The 24,043-nt window shown below is 43.6% G+C and overlaps 1 protein-coding gene across 3 annotated transcripts in view; it reads left to right on the top strand.

The window, feature by feature from the left end:
• LOC139535625 (protein kinase C delta type-like) overlaps window positions 1–18,516 on the top strand; it is a 38,376-nt gene extending 19,860 nt beyond the window's left edge. Inside the window, exons 1-17 of one of the 3 annotated variants that reach the window (XM_071335224.1) lie at window positions 4,429–4,533; window positions 4,703–4,835; window positions 5,015–5,284; window positions 8,986–9,154; window positions 10,076–10,107; window positions 10,293–10,378; window positions 11,142–11,271; window positions 11,426–11,526; window positions 11,644–11,758; window positions 12,391–12,515; window positions 12,825–12,998; window positions 13,133–13,224; window positions 14,802–14,864; window positions 14,987–15,125; window positions 15,292–15,480; window positions 17,372–17,500; window positions 17,658–18,516. In XM_071335224.1, the coding sequence (XP_071191325.1) occupies window positions 4,727–4,835; window positions 5,015–5,284; window positions 8,986–9,154; window positions 10,076–10,107; window positions 10,293–10,378; window positions 11,142–11,271; window positions 11,426–11,526; window positions 11,644–11,758; window positions 12,391–12,515; window positions 12,825–12,998; window positions 13,133–13,224; window positions 14,802–14,864; window positions 14,987–15,125; window positions 15,292–15,480; window positions 17,372–17,500; window positions 17,658–17,816 (2,082 nt within the window). In that variant the 5' untranslated portion in view covers window positions 4,429–4,533; window positions 4,703–4,726 and the 3' untranslated portion in view covers window positions 17,817–18,516. Of the gene's footprint in view, window positions 1–4,428; window positions 4,534–4,702; window positions 4,836–5,014; window positions 5,285–8,985; window positions 9,155–10,075; window positions 10,108–10,292; window positions 10,379–11,141; window positions 11,272–11,425; window positions 11,527–11,643; window positions 11,759–12,390; window positions 12,516–12,824; window positions 12,999–13,132; window positions 13,225–14,801; window positions 14,865–14,986; window positions 15,126–15,291; window positions 15,481–17,371; window positions 17,501–17,657 lie in introns of those variants that run through there. The other 2 variants (XM_071335225.1, XM_071335223.1) reach the window with 2 other exon arrangements.
• The last annotated feature ends 5,527 nt before the right edge of the window (window positions 18,517–24,043 follow it).

Raw genomic sequence — 24,043 nt, 5'->3', positions numbered from 1 at the left:
GTTCTTGATACAGTCAAACCGGTGCACCTGGCACCTTCTACCATACCCCGTTTAAATGCACTTACAACTTTTGTCTTGCCCATTCACCCGCTGAATAGCACACATACACAATCCATATCTGAATTGTCTCAATGATTAAAAATCCTTCCTTAACCTGTCTCCTCCCCTTCATCCATACTGATTTGAAGTGGATTTAAGTGACATTAATAAGGGATCATCACTTTCACCTGGGTTGACCTAGTCAGTCTGTCATGGAAAGAGCAGGTGTTCTTAATGTTTTGTACACTCAGTGTATATTTACACGTACTGTACCTAAATGCGATATTTTAGTTTTATATTTATGGTTACTCTGGCCCTATAATTTCAGCACAACAGCTAAATAGTTACTTGAGTGCCTAATCTAAATAGCACAGTTGAGACCCTCTGGCTCCAAGTCATATTCCCTAAAGAAAACACACACACAGAGAAACCTATTCTACCCACGGCCTCTTCAAGTGGACGTCTCTGTGACTCCACTCTCGAGAGGTCTGAAGACTGTATATGTCGGTAATGTTTGATTTTCACTCCTGTCCACTAGCCTGCCTTCCAGTATGCTGCCCACCTCCGCTGTTTCCCTCCGTCTCTCTTTCCCCTCTCCTGTTTTTTTTGCACACTCCCTCCCTGGCTGCTTGTGCACATTTTTTCCAGTCTCTCTGGGGAGACAACAGCTCTCTCTTTTACAACTTTTACAACATTGTGTGCATATGGCTGCCAGTCTACAAGAGAGCGCAAATGTATTTACTATGTCTATGGTATATATCAATGTTATGCAATGTACTGTAGCTGTTTCAGACCGCTGGCATCCAGTTTTTAGTTGCTTTTTGGGCTTATTTCCAAGTCGACTCAAGTCTACTTCCGGAAGCAGGGATTCCCAATTTCCCATGCAACCATATCTTTTGTGTTTATCTACATGGGTAGTGCGTGGGCGGAGGAAGACAGTGGGAGAGTTTCACTCCCAACTGTTTCAGCCCTCTTGACCTCAGGCCATTAGGCTTGGGTGATATACTGTATACCGGGGTATTTCAAAATACCGACGGTATGATTTTCAATACGTGCTGCGTCACTGCTTATAAGTTAAGTATAACTATAAGAAATCTAAGATGTGTCAAATAAATTATATCCAGCTCAGGGCTCCAGCTATGCATTTGGTTTGCTAACTTGCTAGATGTCAAGCTTCTTGGTTACAGCAGATACATTCAATCCCCTCCTGGATCAAGATCCCTGTTGCCTATCATGTTTTGTGTGCACATTTGGTAATACTGTATACCCTGGTATGGTACAGAAACGGTATGAAAATCGGGATATCACCCAATATCACTAACTACTATCCCGCAATGGGATCAGATTCACAGTTCACTTTAAGTCCCGGAGAGGGAAATGAGTAAGAACAATACTACAGATTCTCAGAATTAGTTAACCTAATGAAACCAGAACCAGTTCTGACTTCAGACATGTACAATACCAGTAACTGAGCTGAATGCTCCTCAATGCCACAAGGTGTTCCAGTCTACATGACTAACCCAGATAATGACTGACATGCAATAATGTGAAAATGAGCATGAACACAAAGCAGTGTCTGAATGATTTATCTCTTTACACACAAGGACACTTGTACCACTACATTGGCAGTACATACTGTATGCTGTGATGCCGAGAAGTTAAAGGGTAAGACCATATCATATCCTTAGCTAGTACCACACTGTACCAACACTATAGAGCTTTGTTAAGAACAGCCATAGGACTTCTGAGTGGCTTGAGTCACGAGATGTCACATTAGTTGGGTTACAGAGTAGTACTTCACTGAAATCACAGTTTGTTAATCCACATGAGTATTGCCACAAAGACTGAAAAGAGGAAAGTGGGGTAGTTACAACACAAAGCTCACAAGAAATGGCTGTGTGGAAATTCTTGAAGGAATTCTGTAGGATTTCATGGCTGCTTGGGGAATTATGATGTAGGCTAATGCTGCCTCTTTGGCATGCTAACTCTGTGACGAACTGTAGCTCCGCTGTTCAAATGTTTTGGCCTAAAAAAGCTATTCTGATGTAAGAAGGTAGTTCACCATTCACTCACTTACCATTAGCCTTAGTGATGGGGGGGAAATGGATACAGCTGCATATTATTTTTGACGATGTATCGAATAGTTTTGACGATCTCGCAATATTTTTGCGCTAGTTGCCTGCACCCTCTTATCTTTTTAAATAGTGGGAGAATCTACACTTTCAGCAGTTTTCTCATGGATCTCTCTTGTCCCTCTGCAGCAGACATGATGAGCAATATATTTGGGTAATGTAAAGCATGAGCTGGACACACAGAGAAAAATGAATTTAGTTTAGAGGTGCTGACTAACAGTGAATAAACTGTAAACTATAAAAAATAAAGAGTCGCATACTCATATATGGAGTACCAGTCAAAAGTTTGGGCACACCTACTCGTTCAAGGGTTTTTCTTTAGTTTTACTATTTTCTACATTGTAGAATAATAGTGAAGACATCGTCTATGAAATAACACATATGGAATCATGTAGTAACCAAAAAGAGTGTTCAACAAATCAAAATATTTTCTTCAAAGTAGCCACCCTTTGCCTTGATGACAGCTTTGCAGCTTGGCGTTCTCTCAACCAGCTTCACAAGGAATGATTTTCCAACAGTCTTGAAGGAGTTCCCACATATGCTGAGCACTTGTTGGCTGCTTTTCCTTCACTCTGCGGTCTATCTCATCCCAAACCATCTCAACTGGGTTGAGGTCGGGTGATTGTGGAGGCCTGGTCATCTGATACAGCACTCCATCACTCTCCTTCTTGGTCAAATAGCCCTTACACAGCCTGGAGGTATGTTGGGTCATTGTCCTTTTGAAAAACAAATGATAAGCGCAAACCAGATGGGATGGCGTATCGCTGCAGAATGCTGTGGTAGCCATGCCGGTTAAGTGTGCCTTGAATTCTAAATAAAATCACTGACAGTGTCACCAGCAAAGCACCCCCATTCCATCACATCTCCTCTTCCATGCTTCACAGTGGGAAACACACATGCGGCAATCATCCGTTCACCTATTCTGTGTCTCACAAAGACACAGCGTTTGTAACCAAAAATCTCAAATTTCGACTCATCAGACTGAAGGACAGATTTTCACCGGTCTAATGTCCATTGCTCGTGTTTGTTGGCCCAAGCAATTCTCTTCTTCTTATTGGTGTCCTTTTTAGTAGTGGTTTCTTTGCAACAATTCGACCATGAAGGCCTGATTTCACACAGTCTGTTGGAAAAGCATTCCAGGTGAAGCTGGTTGCGAGAATGCCAAGAGTGTCCAAAGCTGTCATCAAGGCAAAGGGTGGCTGGCTACTTTGAAGAATCTAAAATAAAAAATATTTTGATTTGTTTAACCCTTTTTTTTGTTTACTACATGATTCCATATGTGTTATCGTAGTTTTCATGTCTTCACTATTATTCTACAATGTAGAAAATAGTACAAATAAAGAAAAAGCCTTGAATGAGTAGGTGTGTCCTAACCGTTGACTGGTACTGTATATAGAGTGTGCAACTCTCTTTATTTTTATAGAGCAATTTATTTGGAACATTGAAATCGCAATACAAAGACAATCGTGCAAATTGCAATACATATTGTATCGGCACCTATCGTGATAGTATTATATTGTGAGGTCCCTGGCAATTCCCAGCCCTAATTAGACCTGTTGGGTTATGAAAGACATTGATTCCCCGACATGTAGGAACAAAAGGTGTCCTAACCCGGGAAACTACATGGCATTCTTAAAAAGCAACTGAAGATTTAGGCTGTCACCTTTCAAATTGTTGGTAGCAGTAAGCTGAGGAGTGAGCAGTCTTACTGGACTTACCAGTTCACATTTATCCAGCCAACGTCATGTATCCTTTGACAGTATGTGCAGCCTTCATGAAAAAATGTGGTTTGTTTAGCTTTGAAGCTGTACGGGAAACATTGTCAGGCCTTTTGTGGTATGTAGGATTGTGGAGTTCACAATCAACATGCTGGCCACAGTCTTTTGTGTTGCTGTGCTGTGTATCCAGTCAGCTGTCTCACAGCCTTGTCTCCTCTATGCCCCTGGTCTCCGCTTTGGTAGAGGTTTTAGTCACTATATCGTCAAAACCGACCTCATCCTTTCTGGGTTTCGATAGGGAAGGTTTTTACAGGTGTAGGGATTTGGTTGGCCTCATGACCCAGGAAAGGACCCCTAGGACTACATCTCAATGGCGTGTCTTAAGTCAGCCAAAAAAAACTATTGGCGGAGGGAAAGGAAATGCCGGCGCACCAAATTTAGAGCACTCTCCCTCTCTGTGACTTAATGTGGCGTGTGTTTCTGATCCCTTTGATTTTCTGTCTGATTGTCTCTTCTTCTCCCGCTGTCTTATATTGCTCTCTCTCTAACTCTCTCACACAGTCCCTGGGACAGGAGAGGAATTTCTTCTTCTTCTGAGTCTTTCACCCCTCTGATGTCGCAATGTAGGGTTTTATTTTAGCATGGTACGTGACAGCTGGTAGCTTCCACTTCCTCTGTATTTCCTGTCTCTTTGGTGGCCCACAGCTGTGCCTACAGCTAGGCTACTTCGTGTTTTTAGGATATGAGTGTTTGTTTGTGCTGTGCGACCTTATGTCTTTCATAATTGTAACCCTGACTGTGTCTGTTTTACAGGAGGCTGCTGGCTGAGTGGTCACCATGGAACCCTTCCTGCGCATCGCCTTTAATGCGTTTGATGTGGGGGTCCTGCCCCCCCTGACTAACGCTCCCTTCTGTGCCATTAAGATGAAGGAGTCCCTCAGCACTGGTCAGTAGCACTACCCATAGGGTACTACCAAACTGTATATACACACACCTCTCCCTCTCACCTTTTTCTCTATCTCCCTCCCTTTCACATGTACACAACCACACTTTATGACATGCACATGTGTAATCTGAATGTAGTAGTGTAACTCATCTCTCTCCCTCGCTCCTCTCGCTCTCCAGAGCGGGGGAAGACCCTGGTCCAGAGGAAACCCACTATGTACCCAGCCTGGAAGTCCTGTTTCGACGCCCACATCTATGAGGGCCGTGTCCTGCAGGTGATTCTGATGAAGACCACAGAGGAACCATTGGCCGAGGCCACGGTGGGCGTGTCCGTGCTGGCCGAGCGCTGTAAGAAGGGCAATGGCTGTGCTGAATTCTGGGTAGACCTGCAGCCTTCTGGGAAGGTTCAAATGGCCATCCAGTTCTTTACGCAGGACACAGACACAGCAGGTAGTAGCCCAAACATACATGCTCTCAATCTGGCACTTACTGTATGTCTTTGTCTCTCTCTGTACTCTCCAGCACTCATAAACACTGGTTAGACAGTAAACAGTGGCCTCTAGTGGTATATGGATAATCGTGCTGGAGGGGATGGCCGCCGTTTTACGGGCTCCTGACCAATAGTTAAACATTTTTATTATTATAATTATTTAGATTTTTTTTTGACACCCTTTTTTCTCCCACATTTTCGATCTTGTCTCATTGCTGCAACTTCCCAACACGCTCGGGAGGCGAAGGTCGAGTTATGCGTCCTCCGAAACATGACCCACCAAGCCGCGCTTCTTATAACACCCGTCTTGCTTAACACGGAAGCCAGCCACACCAATGTGTGGGAGGAAATAGTCTTTCAACTGACGACCATGGTCAGCCTGCAGGCGCCCGGCTCGCCACAGGGAGTCGCTAGAGCGCGGTGAGCCAAGTAAACCCCCCCCAGCCAGGCCTTCCCCTAACCCGGACAACGCTGGGCCAACTGTGCGTCGCCCTATGGGACTCCCAATCACCGTCTGTAGTGACGCCTCTAGCACTGCAATACAGTGCCTTAGACCACTGCGCCACTCGGGAGGCCTCAGATAGTCATACTCAAAGCTGCTCCTGATCAAATGTGCTATTTTGTGTGTTTTTCTTTTGTGCTGCTCCTAACATGTTTCATCCATCATTTCATATGATTGAAAAGAGCTTCTGGACATCAAAATAGAGATCAATAACCTGATTTGGTTGAGGACTTCTATTTCAACGAATCAGAGGCAAAGGACATAATGCTCATCCCAGAACGGGCCCAAATCCCCGTCACTCGGAGGCGGCGGCGCTATAGAGGTTGACGTGCCGGATATCTAACGAGACTGCGATGGCGAGTGGATAAGTCGCCATTACCCTCCGTTCTATTGGCAAACGTGCAATCATTGGAAAAGAACTGGATGAGCTCCGTTCGAGACGATCCTATCAACGTGATCAGAGAAACTGTTGGTGCGCAATCTCTAATATTAAGGAAGTTTCGAGGTTCTGCTCGCCTGAGTTAGAATACCTCATGATAAGCTGTAGACCACACTATTTACCAAGAGAGTTTTCTTTTTTTATAGTTGTCTATTTACCACCACAAACCGATGATGGCACTAAGACTGCACACAACGAGCTGTATAAGACCATAAGCAAACAAGAAAATGCTCACCCTGGACCCACTCCAATTCGCATACCGCCTCAACAGATCCACAGATGACGCAATCTCTATTGCACTCCACACTGCACTTTACCAACCTGGACAAAAGGAACACTTAGAATGCGGTTCATTGACTACAGCTCAGCATTCATCACCATAGTGCCCTCCAATCACTAAAATAAGGATCCTGGGATTAAACACCTCCCTCTGCAATTGGATATTGGACTTTCTGATGGGATGCCCCCAGGTGGTGAGGGTAGGCAACAGCCGGTAGGCTTGACTGGCTACATCACCGCAAGGCTCTACAGAGGGTAGTGCATATACCTCAGTACATCACTGGGGCCGAGCTCTCTGCCATCCAGGATCTCTATACCAGGTGGTGTCAGAGGAAGGCCCTACAAATTGTCAAAGACTCCAGCCACCCAACTTTGTCTGTTCTCTCTGCGACCGCACGGCAAGTAGTCCTGGGGCGCCAAGTCTCTGACCAAAAGGCTCCTGAACAGCTTCTACCCCAAAGCCAATAAACTGCTGAACACTTAATCTGCTTTTCACCCCCTACCTACATATTACCTCAATCACTCACCCAACTCCCTCAAACTCTAGTACACTGACTCTATAGGTACTCCTTACATATAGCCTGTATATAGCCTCGTTATTGTTATTTTATTATGTTAATATTTTATTTTTATCTATTTGTTAATTTTCTTACATTGCAACTGCATTGTTGGAAAAGACTAAGCATTTCATGGTAAAGTCTGTATGTGAGAAATATATTTGATTTGATTTAGAGAAATATGCTGCTGCACGAGTCTGCCAGGCCAGCTCGTCACATTGAGCTCAGCCTAGCCCAGAAGCACTGCAGGCCCTGAAAGGGGGAGTGTGTGTATCTACAGCTGGCATATGACCCAGGCATAGGGGGAGGCTGTATGTGGGAGTGTCCCAGTCAGGCTGAAACTGCTCTGGCTTGGCCCGGGCTAGGCTGGAGCAGCATCCATACACCCCTCTCTCTGCAGGTTTCCTGAAATGCAGCCCAGACTGTGGTATATTTAGGCCTGTGTGTCTGAGTAGCCCTCTCTGCCTGTCTCTGTCACCACCCTGTATCCAGAGTTGGCAGGCAGGAGCAACTCCTCTCTAAACATACACACCAGTCAATGGAATGAGATGTTTTTTTTTCTTCTCTATCTATTCATCTTCCCGTCTGTCTGTGTCCTCCCTCACTCTCTTTTGTGTCTTCTCACAGTCCTCATATCAGTTTTTATTTTCTTTGTTTACCTCTCTCACGCCGCTCTCATTTTCTTTTCATGACCTTTGACCCAGGCCCCTTGGCTTCCGCCAGCTGCAGCCACATTTCCCAGAAGGTCGTCACGGTTTACTCTGAAAGTCAAACAAGTGTGACCTCAGTCTTTAGATCTCTTTTCCTTAATCTATCCCAATTTGATGGTTCATGTTTTATAAATGGTATTTCTATAGCAAATAGATCATCTCTAACTCTGAGACTCAATTTATGCACGTTTAGAATATAACAATGTAGATACAAGGTGCATGATTTTTTGCAATTCCATGTATTTATTTTTTTACCAAGGTGCCATTTGTAGCAACAACACTGTAACAACGTTTCCATCACCAGTTTTCCACCATTTCATGCAGATGATTTACCTGACACATGAAAAAAGTCACGACCGGGCTGATGGAAATGCCAACAGACAATTTGTTTGTTCGACATGGTGGGATCTTTTTGTCTCTATAAAATGTATTATGCGAGAAATGGTGATTGGAAACACCTTTTATGTGCAAATATTGAAATATAAACCATCATATTGAAGTAAACTTGGAGTCATGCGATGATATATTGTGTGGTCTTCCCACTATGACTCGGGAAACCATACAGTTTATTAGGCTACAGATGAAATAAGTTATGAAGAACTTCACAGGGTGGTGAAAGTGCAAGGTGATGAGCTTGATGCTCCTTTACAATAAATATCGAGGGTCTTATTCTGGTGATATGATTATCGATGCTTGGCTGCCGTTTGACAAATACAAATAATATCACTGTTAACCATAATAATCTCATAATGTAGGTAGCCTACCCGCTGCAAGATGATGATTTAAAGTGCACGTGTCAAAACCATTGTAGCCACCTTCGCTATATAACGCAACAGTTGTTGTGATAAAACCATCAGTAGAGTTGAAAATGCGATGGAAACCCATTTAACTTTCTATTTTTCATTTGGTACATGGGAATTTAACAGAAAAAGTTATTTTTATGTGTACTACATCAACACGGACAGCCTTTTATACGCAAAAAGTAATTTTGATGGAAAAACATTCTGGTTAAAAATGTGCATATTGTTTTATGCAGATTTGTTTATATTTGCTTGAAAATCTGTCGCAAATTGGATGGAATCCTAGCTACTGTAACAAAATGTCTCAATATCATCCACAATGGTATGATTGAGTACATAGAATCATTAACTTTAACATTTTCATGTGTCCCCAGCAGCGTTTAAATCGACAGTGAAGACACGTGAAGGGGAGGACGTGCCGATGACACTGAACCGAAGGAAAGCCATTAAACAGCCCAAGGTGCACTTCATCAAGAACCATGAATTCACCGCCACCTTCTTCGGACAGCCCACCTTCTGCTCTGTCTGCAGGGAGTTTGTCTGGTGAGAGATGGAGAAAACCTATCCTAACACCACCATGACCAAATCAAATTGGTCACATACACATGGTTAGCAGATGCTAATGTGAGTGTAGCGAAACGCTTGCGCTTCTAGTTCTGACAGTGCAGTAATATCTAACAAGTAATCTAACAATTCTACAACAACTACCTAATACACACAAATCTAAGTAAAGGGATGGAATAAGAATATGTACATATAAATATATGGATGAGCGATGACCGAGCAGCATAGGCAAGATGGTGTAGAATACCATCCATACTGACCTCCACACTGACCATGGAAAAAGAGCATAACTTTCTCACACGTCATTACTGCATCAAACAGTGGGCTTTCAACCTGGTTTACTTGTGTAGTTGTTTGTTTTACACGCAAACGGTATTATGCCTTGGCCTAGCAGTAAACCAGAGTACAGAGAGAGTTGACTGATTACCCCAAAACCAGCCCACATGGGGTCTCTAAGTAGACCGATTAGCAGCCCTAATTGTTCCCTGACTGGAGTAGCCAGGCCAATAATAACAATAAGACTGGCTGGCACGACCTGTAATGTGAGCTCTGTAAGTCACTGTCTTGGGAAAACCCACAGGGTGTTCCAACAAGGTCAGCGGCTCAGCACAATCCCCAGGGCAGGGCTGTCCCCTTCCTACCAGAGAAGAAAACTGTTATTGGTTCCTAATGGCGACAGGTTGAGGAATGACCAATGTCCCTTTTGGCCTTAGAAGTGTGTGCGGACGGTGTTTGTGCAAAAGATGAATGAATGTCTCTCCTCTCTTTCATCCTGTTAAGCTACTGCTGTTTATTGTCACCATCAATACTTTTCATGAGATTTTCTCACCTTCTGGGAAAAGTGCACAAAGATTAGAAATGTATTGTATGACTCTTGCACCCTGTTTTCTTTTCAAACAGGGGACTCAACAAGCAAGGCTACAAGTGCCGACGTGAGTGTCTCTCTAACCACTTGCTGTTTAGATTTTTCCACTATATGGACATTGTTTTGTAGCTTGGAGGCATCCTAAACGTTCGCTGTGCAATCATTCACTCCCAAAAACATACACATTTCTCATCAATAGGTGAATGTCTTAACTATGAGCTTGCCCTAATGTGGCTTTATCTCTGTCCTCAGAATGCAACGCGGCTATCCACAAGAAATGCATCGACAAAATCATTGGGAGATGCACCGGAACAGCAGAGAACAGTAGAGACACTGTGGTAAGCATTATGACCACCTATCAGAATACATTCCAAATAGTAGTTGGTGTTTGAAGATCAGTTTTCAACCGAGCAATTCCCTTGATCAATATGTTTACTTGGATTGTCATTTCCCACGACAATTCCTCTGATTGCATCGCGGTCATGCAGCTGTGAGGGAACTGTGTCACGTTTCTCTGCATCCCTTTAACGGCAAGACGAGACCCATTCAGGGAGGTCAACGGCTATCAGAGGCCAGGCAAATAAATGGGCTCGTGTTTAAAACTGAACAGTGGTGCTCCGTTCCAGTTGTAATTTAGCTAGCACAGGACCAAAGTAGCCAGTATAGTGCCAGTGGATTCAGCATAAGACCGTTGTTACCAGTAGTGGAGCACTTTTAACTAGTGTTGCAGTGTTGCTTATGAAGTATACAGCCAGGGAGATTGTAAGGCTGCTAGTATCTGCAGCAGTAGGATCAGCTCTTCAGCACCTGATGCAGCTAGGATAGATCTGCCTTCTCTTCAGGGGTTAGTGGTCAGAGTCCCCTGTCTGCAGCCTGTATGGGAGCTCCCCTGGGTGTGTAGGTGGAATTATAGGCCAGTCAGTGCTGTGAGGGTGGAGTCAGTCCACCAGTTAAGGGTGTAGGTGAGTGCCCCCTGCTCCCTTTGGGGAACCATGAGGAGTTTCAGAAGGGCTGTGAGGCCCCACAGACTCCCAGGTCTTTGGGCAGTGCTCATTGGTACTATGGACTGTCTCTTTGATGACGGGAGCTCTGTGTCTACAGTTCCAGAAGGAGCGCTTTAAGATCGACATGCCGCATCGCTTCAAGAGCCACAACTACTTGAGCCCTACCTTCTGTGACCACTGTGGCAGTATGCTGTGGGGAATGGTCAAGCAGGGCATCAAGTGTGAAGGTGGGTGTGATGCCCCCTCTCTCTCATTCCCTCTCCCTCTGTCTCTTGCCATCTATCTTCAATATATGCAATCTGTTAGCTCTGGCCCTCTATCTCTTTCCCTCTCCATCTTTTCACAACCAGTGTCTTACTCTTCTCTCCTTTCTCCTGTCAGATTGTTCCATGAACATCCATCACAAGTGTCAGAAGAAAGTGGGCAATCTCTGTGGAATCAACCAGAAACTTCTGTCTGAGGCCCTCAACCAAGTTAGCCAGGTGTGAAAGGCAGGGATATGCACTTTGTCTTACCCACATTCACACACATGAATGTGTTTTCTAGAATCATTAATGCACATTCATAAACCTATTGTAATGGCATTTTTACTTCCTCAGAAATCTATAAGTAGGTCTGAGTCCAACAAATCCGAGTCAACGGACATTGGAATCTACCAGGACTTACCAGGACCAATCTACCAGGACGACAAAAGCCCAGTAGCGGACCCTAGTGGTGAGTAGCTGTCACTGTTGCAGCTGAGAGCACGGTATTCTGCCTTATAAACTGGGTGGTTCGAGCCATGAATGCTGATTGGCTGACAGCTGTGGTATATCAGACCGTATACAACAGGTATGACAACATGTATTTTTATTGCTCTACTTACATTGGTAACCAGTTTATAATAGCAATAAGGCACCTCGGGGGTTTGTGGTATATGGCCAATATTCACGGCTAAGGGCTGTATCCAGGCACTCCATGTTGTGTCTGCGAAAGAATAGCCCTTAGCCGTGGTATTTTGGCCATATACCACACCCACTCCTCATGCCTTATTGCTTAAGTATCCCAGGTATATGACAAAACATGTATTTTTACTGTTTTAATTACGTTGGTAACAAGTTTATAATAGCAATAAGGCTCCTCGGGGGTTTGTGATATATGGCCAATATACCACGGCTAAGGGCTGTATCCTGAACAGCCCTTAGCCGTGGTATATTGGCCATATACAACACCCCCTCAAGCCTTATTGCTTAAGTAAACCACACTTTTTGTTTTTCTTATCCATATTTTGTTGTTGTTGTGTCTTTACATGTGTAAATGTATCTATTGATATTATGCCCCTCTTTGTGTGTGTGTGTGTTCAACAGAAGCCAATGAGAAGCTGTGGGAGGGTGGTAAGGTCCCTGCCCCCACCAGCATCACCCCCACGATCCACCTCACCATCGACGACTTTGTGTTCCACAAGGTGCTGGGCAAGGGCAGCTTTGGCAAGGTAATGTAGGCCCCAGGCCAACCACTCTGCTACATTTACCCTCACACCACTGACACCCATGCACACACACTCAATGTCCTTCCCACAAGTGTCACATGCTAATACTGCTTTATCTAAAAGGTTCCAAGGCACTCTTCAACTGCTGCAAACTGACCTACTTTAGGTGTTTAGTTAGTATATGTTATTATCTATTGTCGGAGTGACAATAGCATCTCAGTGGCCTGCTCTGGTCTCATAGTTGTTCAACATGTGTTTTCTCTCTGGGAGTATGCAGCCTAACAGCATCACCTTTCCCGTATGGCGCTCCAGGTCCTGCTGACAGAGCTGAAGGGGCGAGGGGAATACTTTGCTGTGAAGGCCCTGAAGAAAGATGTGGTTCTGATGGATGATGATGTGGAGTGTACCATGGTGGAGAAGAGAGTCCTGGCCCTGGCCTGGGACAACCCCTTCCTCGCACACCTCTACTCCACCTTCCAGACCAGGGTGAGACCCCTCTCCATTAGCTTTATCTTTCATTATGTGAACAATTTTCCCTCAGACTGATTTGTGTCACTATACTTATCTGTGTAGACGGTAGTTTAAATGATAGGATTATGTGCGTGTGTGTGTTTTCCCAGGAACACCTGTTTTTCGTGATGGAGTACCTGAATGGAGGGGATCTGATGTTCCACATACAAGATAAGGGTCGCTTTGATCTCCACAGAGCCACGTGAGTGACAGTGTTATGTAGGTTCTATCTCACCATCCAGCAGCCACTAAGTAGTTATGTGTAGTGTCTTTGGCTATGCCGGATTAAGTGATATGACATGCTATTCTATAAAATCGTTTCTCCGTAATTAATATTATCTGATTGAGCTAATCATGTAAATGTAATTAACTAGAGAGTCGGGGCACCACGAAATAATATTTATAGAGCTGTTTTCTTCCGAATAAACTCTTAAAGACCTAGTCATATTTTACATCAATAGCAGTCAATATTAATCGTCACCTTAATTCAGTCTCACCCTGGCTAACAAGTTGAATCAGCAATACAAAATTGGGTTTAATTATTTATTTACTAAATACCTAACTAATCACACAGAATTACATATACACAGAATGAATCATACCTTGATTACAAATTACGTCATAAAGGAAAACGTCCCTTGCGGACGGAACAGATATGACAGCTGGTTACACAAAAGAAAAGGGGGCTGTGTTTGAGTGAAAGAGCGGGAAGACTTGAGGAACAAAGGGAGACGCCATGCTATCGTAAATACAGTATCTTATGCATTCTAAATTACCGCCCATTTGGAAAAGGAAAATGCAATAAATATTTACTCTGAGCTGCACTTCGGTAGGTTGGTGGTAGATGGAAGGCTGTGTTGCCCAACCGAGTCCTTTGTCCTTTGAAGAATGTCTCTGCTGGTCAATTGGATACGTTGTAGTAACGTCGTTGTGTGGTAGACGGGATTCTCTGTCTGTTCTTTCCTAGCCCACGTTTGCAGCTGCTGTTGCTAACTCAATGGCTAGGAGGTATCACTTCTGTAGTGAATAAGAGTTCAAAGTTCATACCATTCGCAACCAAAGCTCACGCTGAGGTTGGCTTAGTTCTGTAGTTGACATGTTAGTCCTTTTAACGCAGAGGCTGCAGACCTCACGTACTTGGAACAGGAGGTTATATTTTCGTCAAGGCTTTATATAGTGGAGCGAGAAGGGTGTGTTTGAAAAGTTTTATAACCCCTATCTCTTCATAGGGGCGGGCCACTGATTGAGCAGAGCCCTAACTTTATGAAAACCCAAATCTCTCATTTGGAAGCTAAAATTACATTTCATCTCTTCACCAATAATTTTATATTCAAACACTTAAATTGAACAACAATTCCATGTGAATCTGATAACTACAATGTGCAGACTTTTCCACTGTAGAGTTGATGTCCTCCTATTATTGATGAGAATGTCTCAGATGACAACCGAACTGACATCATATTCATTAAGTACCACCGCATATGTTCAATTGGTCGGATTACCAGAATATAGTTCATTTCCCCCCACCTTCTGATGTTCCCAGAATCTCTATGTTAACCAAAGGATTTTCAAATGTCACATCAGTAGGGTAGAGAGAGGAAAAAGGGGGGAAGAGGTATTTATGACAGTCATAAACCTACCCCCAGGCCAACTTCATGACATATGTTACTTTAAAACTCATCCAAGAGGGTTTGATAGCAGGTTAAGGGCAGACTGTAGGCCTTTCATAATGTTTATGCACACAGAAGTAAGTTGGCCTCTACCATTGTTCTCCCCTAGGTTCTACTCAGCAGAGATTGTAATTGGACTGCAGTTCCTCCATTCCAAAGGAATTATTTACAGGTGAGCTCCATGAACTGCGATGGCCTGATATTGCCGTGTACATGATTCACCCCTGTATTAGTGCTTAATAGATGGACTGATTGAACCCCTCTCCCCCCTGCCCTAACCCTTTCCTGCTACAGGGACCTGAAGCTGGACAATGTGATGCTGGACAGGGACGGCCACATTAAGATTGCTGACTTTGGGATGTGCAAGGAGAACATGTTTGGAGAAAATCGGGCCACCACTTTCTGTGGGACGCCAGACTACATCGCACCAGAGGTTTGTGTGACTGTCTGTGTCTATGCGGGATAGGGTTTTGTAGGATTCTGTTTAAAGCAATTTACTCTCTGTCCTGTATTTGTTAGCCTGTGTTTTGATCCTGACTGTAGTTAACTCTTAACATAGTTGACTCTTGACATGTGTCTCTCTGTCTGTCCATCCTCAGATCCTGCTGGGACAGAAGTACACCTTCTCCGTGGACTGGTGGTCGTTTGGGGTGCTGGTGTATGAGATGCTGATTGGCCAGTCGCCATTCCAGGGTGATGACGAGGAAGAGCTGTTTGAGTCCATCAGGATGGACGTGCCTCACTACCCTGGCTGGCTCACCAAGGAGGCCAAGGACCTGCTGGAGAGGGTGAAGCTGCTGCTCATTCTCTTCTCTCACTGACCCCTGACCTCCTTTTCACAATGTTGTATGTCTGTGACAGTAGGTGGCAGATGGGGCTCCACTAGTAAACAATGTAATCTTGCAATCTCCCCTGTCTTTCATCCACACTAACCATGCACACACAGACATTCACACGTAAACTCAGCAAAAAATGAAATGTGCCTTTTTCAGGACCCTGTCTTTCTACATAATTCGTAAAAATCCAATTAACTTCACAGATCTTCCTGTTAAAGGGTTTAAACACTGTTTTCCCATGCTTGTTCAATGAATCATAAACAATTAATGAACATGCACCTGTGGAACGGTCGTTAAGACACTAACAGCTTACAGACAGTAGGCAATTAAGGTCACAGTTATGAAAACTTAGGACACTAAAGAGGCCTTTCTACTGACTCTGAAAAACACAAAAAGAAAGATGCCCAGGGTCCCTGCTCATCTGCGTGAACGTGCCTTAGGCATGCTGCAAGGAGGCATGAGGACTGCAGATGTGGCCAGGGCAATAAATTGCAATGTCCGTACTGTGAGACGCCTAAGACAGCGCTACAGGGAGACAGGACGGACAGCTGATCGTCTTCACAGTGGCAAACCATGTGTAACAACAGCTGCACAGGATCGGTACATCCGAACATCACACCTGCGGGACAGGTACAGGATGGCAACAACAACTTCCCGAGTTACACCAGGAACACAATCCCTCCATCAGTGCTCAGACTGTCCGCAATAGGCTGAGAGAGGCTGGACTGCGGGCTTGTAAGCCTGTTGTAAGGCAGGTCCTCACCAGACATCACCGGTAACAACTTCGCCTATGGGCACAAACCCACCGTCGCTGGACCAGACAGGACTGGCAAAAAGTGCTCTTCACTAACGTGTCGCGGTTTTGTCTCACCAGGGGTGATGATCGGATTTGCGTTTATCGTCGGAGGAATGAGCGTTACACCGAGGCCTATACTCTGGAGCGGGATCGATTTGGAGGTGGAGGGTCTGGGGCGGTGTGTCACAGCATCATCGGACTGAGCATGTTGTCATTGCACACAATCTCAACGCTGTGCGTTACAGGGAAGACATCCTCCTCCCTCATGTGGTACCCTTCCTGCAGGCTCATCCTGGCATGACCCTCCAGCATGACAATGCCACCAGCCATACTGCTCATTCTGTGCGTGATTTCCTGCAAGACAGGAATGTCAGTGTTCTGCCATGGCCAGCGAAGAGCCCGGATCTCAATCCCATTGAGCACGTCTTGGACCTGTTGGATCGGAGAGTGAGGGCTAGGGCCATTCCCCCCCAGAAATGTCCGGGAACTTGCAGGTGCCTTGGTAGACGAGTGGGGTAACTTCTCACAGCAAGAACTGGCAAATCTGGTGCAGTCAATGAGGAGGAGATGCACTGCAGTACTTAATGCAGCTGGTGGCCACACCAGATACTGACTGTTACTTTTGATTTTGACCCCCCCCCCTTTGTTCAGGGACACATTATTCAATTTCTGTTAGTCACATGTCTGTGGAACTTGTTCAGTTTATATCTCAGCTGTTGAATCTTGTTATGTTCATACAAATATTTACACATGTTAAGTTTGCTGAAAATAAACCCAGTTGACAGTGAGAGGACGTTTCTTTTTTTGCTGAGTTTAGTCACACCTAGACATACAGAGAATGTCAGGCATTGGAATGTCACAACGTTGCCCGTGAATAAAAGTTTTTTTTCCCATAAATATGCAAGCAATGTTGCAATTACAGTATAACCCTCTCGACCCCTCCCACCTACACACTCACAAGCTCAAGTTCTGCACACACACACACCTTACATCTCAGATGGGATGCATGTTTCTAAGCTCTTGTGCGTCTCTGTGCTCGATCCCCAGCTGTTTGAACGAGACCCTATTAACAGACTAGGGGTGGTGGGGAACATCCAAGCACACTCCTTCTTCAAGACCCTCAATTGGCCTGCCCTGGAGAAGAGAGAGCTGGAACCCCCCTTCAAACCTAAAGTGGTACGATCTGGTTCTCTGGCTTTGATGTGGATAGTGAAACTCACACACGGATGCTTTTGATTTGTTTACGCCATTGTGAATTACTTATTTGGAGTTGTGGTGTGAATGTTTCTATTGGTCACTTGTTGAACTGACACCCCTTCTCTGCTGAGCACAGAAAGCGCCCAATGACTGCAGCAACTTTGACCGGGAGTTCCTGCGTGAGAAGCCCCGCCTCTCCCACGCGGACAAGAACCTGATTGACTCTATGGACCAGGCGGCCTTTGCGGGCTTCTCTTTCATCAACCCCAAGATGGAATGCATTATGGTCAATTGAAGGCACAACATGATTCCTCCATCTCTCCATTATAAACATATAAACACACAGGGAAGGAAGGAAGGAAGGAAGGAAGGAAGGAAGGAAGGAAGGAAGGAAGGAAGGAAGGAAGGAAGGAAGGAAGGAAGGAAGGAAGGAAGGAAGGAAGGAAGGAAGGAAGGAAGGAAGGAAGGAAGGAAGGAAGGAAGGAAGGAAGGAGAGACCAGTGTAGCATGTATCACTGTGGTGGGTCCAATCAATAGTGGTGTCTTTCTTTTCCTTGTGATCAAATCTTGAATCAATATGAATCAGTCCATGTACTGTACTTTATCCCCCAACAACACTTGCACACCCCATAGCTCAGACTGTTGTTTAATATTTTGCATGCTGGGAAGTCAGGGATCAAATGTGGTTCTTATCACACCCCTGTGTGCCCTACCTACTGTCTGTCACACTTTCCTGATCATTCACGTAATATTTTGTGTGTGTGCGTGTCAGCACTCGCTGTGCGTAAATGCATAAATGAATGTGTCTTTGTGAGTGACAGCATGTATGTCTAGTATTTCCCCCTAGCTGTAGCAGTTACTCTGATTTGGAGTCACTTGCTGGTGGCAGTTATGAATTGTCTATAATGGGAAAAAAAGTTTGTACTTTTTCAGGTACAAAATGAAAGGGTGCTGCATATAAAAGCTTGTTGTAGAATACCCAAGAAACAGGACCAGTAGAGAACACACAGATTTACACAGGCATGGATAGTCTCATTCCCCTCTCACTGTGTGGATCTATCTGCCCATCCACATGGTATAAAACTAAGGGTTTGCAACCAGTACTGCAGCTTTCCCACTTTCCTGAACCCAATGCAGCTACTCTGATTAAGACCTGAGTAAGTGTGAAACAGAGTGGGACATCTTTCTGAAGGGAGTAAATTTAACGGTACTATACGAGGTGTCGTTTTGAAGGATATGGGTGTGTTGGGGGGTATTCCATTAGCAAAAGGATGGATAATTGGGTCTTGTGTTACTTGAAAGTATTGTCAGAGGCGTCATGCTCATAGGGGGCACAAGCGCACGTGCCTCCTCAGATGTTACATTAATTACTAAATATAATTTTTAAGCCAATCAATCAAATGTATTTATAAAGCCCTTTTTACAATCAGCAGATGTCACAAAGTGCTATACAGAAACCCAGCCTAAAACTCCAAACAGCAAGCAATGCAGATGTAGAAGCACAGTGGCTAGGAAAAACTCCCTAGAAAGGCAGGAACCTAGGAATAAACCTAGAGAGCCCACATATTTTCATCATTATTTAAAAAAAGATCTGTCAGCATTATGTTGCGGAGGGGCCACATAGTCTGGACCAATAAGTGGTTCCTTCCCAGGTGTATCACAGACCAAAGATATGCGTGCAGAGAGTATTGTCAGTGGAGGAGGAGTGTCGAGTGAATCACAGTTGATTCTTACTGCCGGTTATGGGCAGGTCTCACAGGAGCTATGTATGAAAATACATTTGATCACGCTATGTATGCATTCTTGATAAGTAAATAAAACACGTTTTGTTGTTTCTCTGTAATACTAGCCACCTAGCAATTTTATGAAGTTGACTTGAGCTAGCCAGCTACAGTGCCCTTCGTAATTATTGGGACAGTGAAGCATTTTTTATTTTGGCTCTATACTCCAAAAGTCTGACACAACCAAAACAAAGAGCAAATGGATCCAACACATGTGTAGAGTCACAAGATTGATGTAGTCATTGCGTACTATGAATATGGGACCAAATACTTAACTTTTGACTACTTTAATACACATACAAGTACATTTGTCCCAATACTTTTGGTCACCCGATATGGATGAAAATACCTTCAAATGAAATCTGACAGTCTGCACTTTAACCTCAGTCATTGTTTGATTTCAAATCCAAACTTTTGGAGTATTTTGCCAAAATAAAAAATGCTTCACTGTCCCAATAATTATGGATAGTTTCCTAATCTCCCAACCTCATATTTATGCCAGCCATTTCAGGCTATCCATCAAGTTAGAGTAGCTTGTCTAACTATCTTAGCTGGAATGTCTGCTGGCAAGGTTGCTAGACTTTAGAAAATACAAAAATGTCTTTAATTCTTGGGTTATGAGACTATATACCAGTGTGGCAGTTGTACTAAACTCTTATTAAGATATAAAAGTTCTTAAAGAATCAATGTGCATCATTAATTAAAATGACAATTGAACAGGTTAAATAACCTATGCAGAAAAATATAATATAGTTACATAGAATTAGGCATAACAATTATGGCTCCATATTGCAGGAAAAAGCTGTTTCAGGTGTTTGAAAAATGCAAAACTCTCCAACTTCTCAGAATTCTCAGATCCCCTCACCATCCATCCTCGTGTACTATATGACCCCTCTAAAATAATGGGTGCATGAGGCCCCTGGTATTGTAACAAGAAAATAATGATATGCTGGATATGAAATGAAAATGTTGATTGCCCTAAGCAGACACAATATTTATAAAGGATGTACTTTTTTACTGTCTTCATATTTTACATTTGATTATAAATAAACACGTCTTTTTATTTATGGTGATGTGTTTTCCATCACGTTTTGATTGCCTCTATATTTGCAAAATGTGACACTTTCTCATAAATGTTTTGTCACAACTTTGCTCCTCAGAGACACTTACACAGGAAGATGATCTTTTGACCATCGGCGTCATTGGGGGCGGGCTTGATTTAATTTGATTTATTAGGATCACCATTAGCTGACGCCAATGGCTAGTCTTACTGGGCTCTGACATATAACGAAATAACACATTACAGACAAAATACAATTTACGGAGGGCGCGCAAGATGCGGAGGCGGTCAGTGCAGATAAGTTGTTTTGGTAGCTGAAGGAATTATTGGATATCCTTACCCAAATATGACCATTTGGTCATTTCTACGGTCATAAAACCCAGTATGAATATGATTTAGTTTAGTTTACGACAACACTAGATAGCTAGCTCGAAATCTAACTTGTCGAACGTACATGGACACTTCCAGAACCAAAAGAAAATAAATGGAGATCGTCAGATGGAAAATTAACCACAAAAGATGGTATAATTTTGGGTACTCCTCTTCAGAATGTAACTGTGGGGAGAAATACTGCAATGGGTGATGAAAATGTGGTGAGCACGGACAACAATGCTCACTACTTGCGCCCCTCCAGTCCACAGCTCAGGCCGTTACCTTATGACTCCGGCACTCCAGTCAAGCCCCAGGGGAAAAAGATGAGGCCAAGAGGGTATGTCACTTCTTGAGATGCAAAACAATATTGTAATGCTTTTAACAGCAAAGATAGATGAAAGGGCAAGTGGCTTGGAGGACATGGTGAGGGAGAATACAATGAAAATTGAGGCCATGAAAAAATCTGTTGACTTTATCTTTGAAGAAGTGAAAACTCTCAAAAGTGACATGAAGAAAGTGGAAGTTATCTGCCATGAAAATGTTGAGAAAGGGGCTGAACTCTAGCAAAAGGTGAATGAGGCGGAGAGATACCAGCGCAGGTGGAACCTGAGGCTCCATGGAATTCCAGAGCAGGAGGGTGAGAACATCAAATGCAGAGTTGTTGACATCTGTGGAGCTGACATTCCCGACTCAAAAGCCAAACTTCAGGAAGATGTAGACATCGTTCATCGTTTGGGAAGACTCAGTGATCAAGACAAGAGACAGAGGACAACCATCATCCGGTTCACCAACAGATCTACACAGGATCTTCTCTGGAGGCGAGCGAAGAATTGTGAATTCCTCATCAAGCAAAAATTGAGGTTCACGGAGGATCTGACCTCAGCGGACAAAGTGACAAGAGAGAAATTGTGGCCGATGTGGCTGCAGCTCGAAAGGCAGGGAAAACCTCATTTTTTTGTCGGTGCAAGAGTGATCATCGATGGGAAAGAAATGTGGCCGAATCAGAACATTTGAGAGAGAGCCAGAATCTAACTCGGACAGAACTGGCAGGCCAAAAAGCTGCCTAACTGCCAGGTGAAAAGCAGCCTTTTATTATAAAAAAAATATACACAAACACTTGAATGAGAAAAGGCTGACATGAAAACTGGTAAACTAAACACTAACTATAGGGGAATAACTGCTTATTGTAAAGTCTACACAATGTCTCCCCCTTGTGGGAGTAAGAATACTGGTAACTTTATGACCAGTATTTGTTTGTTTTTGTTGGAGAGGTTAATAATGGGATGGAAATCCTTTTGAGTTACATATCCTTAGGAAAAGCTTATAAGGTTGTTGGTTGATGTTTATGTCTATCTCTTTGTTCAATTAATGTCAGTGGTATTCGTAATTTACTCAAACGTAAGGCTATTTTCCTGTATTGCAAACGGTTTAATGCAGACTTTTACTTTCTACAAGAGACTCATGCTTGTTCTTCCGCTCTATCTTTTTGGGAAAATCAATGGAGTAACGATATCTGGTTATCATATGGCATATGGTTTACTATATGGTTTATATATGGTTTACTACATGATTCCATATGTGTTATTTCATAGTTTTGATGTCTTCACTAGTATTCTACAATGTAGAAAATAGTAAAAATAAAGAAAACCCCTGGAATGAGTAGGTGTGTCACCTTTTGACTGGTGCTGTACATTTTCTCAACAGGTTATGGTCAATAATATCAAAGTCTGCACTGAAATCAAACAGTACAGCTCCCACAATCTTCTTATCAATTTCTTTCAACCAATCATCAGTCATTTGTGTCAGTGCAGTACATGTTGAGTGCCCTTCTCTATAAGCATGCTGAAAGTCCGTTGTTAATTTGTTTACAGAGAAGTACAGTGGCTTGCAAAAGTATTCACCCCCCTTTTGGCATTTTTCCAATTTTTTTGCCTTACAACCTGGAATTAAAATAGATTTTTGGGGGGGTTTGTGTAATTTGATATACACAACATGCCTACCACTTTGAAGATGCAAAATATTTTTTATTGTGAAACAAACAAGAAATAACACTAAAAAACAGCGTGCATAACTATTCACCCCCCCAAAGTCAATACTTTGTAGAGCCACCTTTTGCAGCAATTACAGCTGCCTGTCTCTTGGGGTATGTCTGTATAAGCTTGGCACATCTAGCCACTGGGATTTTTGCCTATTCTTCAAGGCAAAACTGCTCCAGCTCCTTCAAGCTGGATGTGTTTTCCGCTGGTGTACAGCAATCTTTAAGTCATACCACAGATTCTCATTTGGATTGAGGTCTGGGCTTTGACTAGGCCATTCCAAGACATTTAAATGTTTCCCCTTAAAACACTCGAGTGTTGCTTTAGCAGTATGCTTACGGTCATTGTCCTGCTGGAAAGTGAACCTCCATCCCAGTCTCAAATCTCTGGAAGACTGAAACAGGTTTCCCTCAAGAATTTCCCTGTATTTAGCACCATCCTTCAATTCTGACCAGTTTTCCAGTCCCTGTTGATGAAAAACATCCTCACAGCATGATGCTGCCACCACCATGCTTCACTGTGAGGATGGTGTTCTCGGGATGATGGGAGGTGTTGGGTTTGTGCCAGACATAGCATTTTCCTTGATGGCCAAAAAGCACCATTTTAGTCTCATCTGACCAGAGTACCTTCCATATGTTCGGGGAGTCTCCCACATGCCTTTTGGCGAACACCAAACGTGTTTTCTTATTCTTGTATTTTAGCAATAGCTTTTTTCTGTCCGCTCTTCCGTAAAGCCCAGTTCTGTGGAGTGTACGGCTTAAAGTGGTCCTATGGACAGATACTCCAATCTCCGCTGTGGAGCTTTGCAGCTCCTGTAGGGTTATCTTTGGTCTTTTTATTGCCTCTGATTAATGCCCTCCTTGCCTGGTCTGTGAGTTTTGGTGGGCGGCCCTCTCTTGGCAGGTTTGTTGTGGCGCCATATTCTTTCCGTTTTTTAATAATGGATTTAATGGTGCTCCGTGGGATGTTCAAAGTTTCTGATATGTTTTTATAACCCAATCCTGATCTGTACTTTTCCACAACTTTGTCCCTGACCTGTTTGGAGAGCTCCTTGGTCTTCATGTTGCCGCTTGCTTGGTGGTGCCGCTTGCTTAGTGGTGTTGCAGACTTTGAGGCATTTCAGAACAGGTGTATATATACTCAGATCATGTGACACTTAGATTGCACACAGGTGGACTTTATTTAACTCATTATGTGACTTCTGAAGGTAATTGGTTGCACCAGATATTATTTAGGGGCTTCATAGCAAAGGGGGTGAATACATATGCGCGCA

The sequence above is a fragment of the Salvelinus alpinus genome, chromosome 12 (assembly GCF_045679555.1).
Source record: "Salvelinus alpinus chromosome 12, SLU_Salpinus.1, whole genome shotgun sequence".
Lineage (NCBI taxonomy): Eukaryota > Metazoa > Chordata > Actinopteri > Salmoniformes > Salmonidae > Salvelinus > Salvelinus alpinus.
Note: the sequence above shows the minus strand (reverse complement) of the source record. Positions and strands in the feature narration are given on the sequence as shown.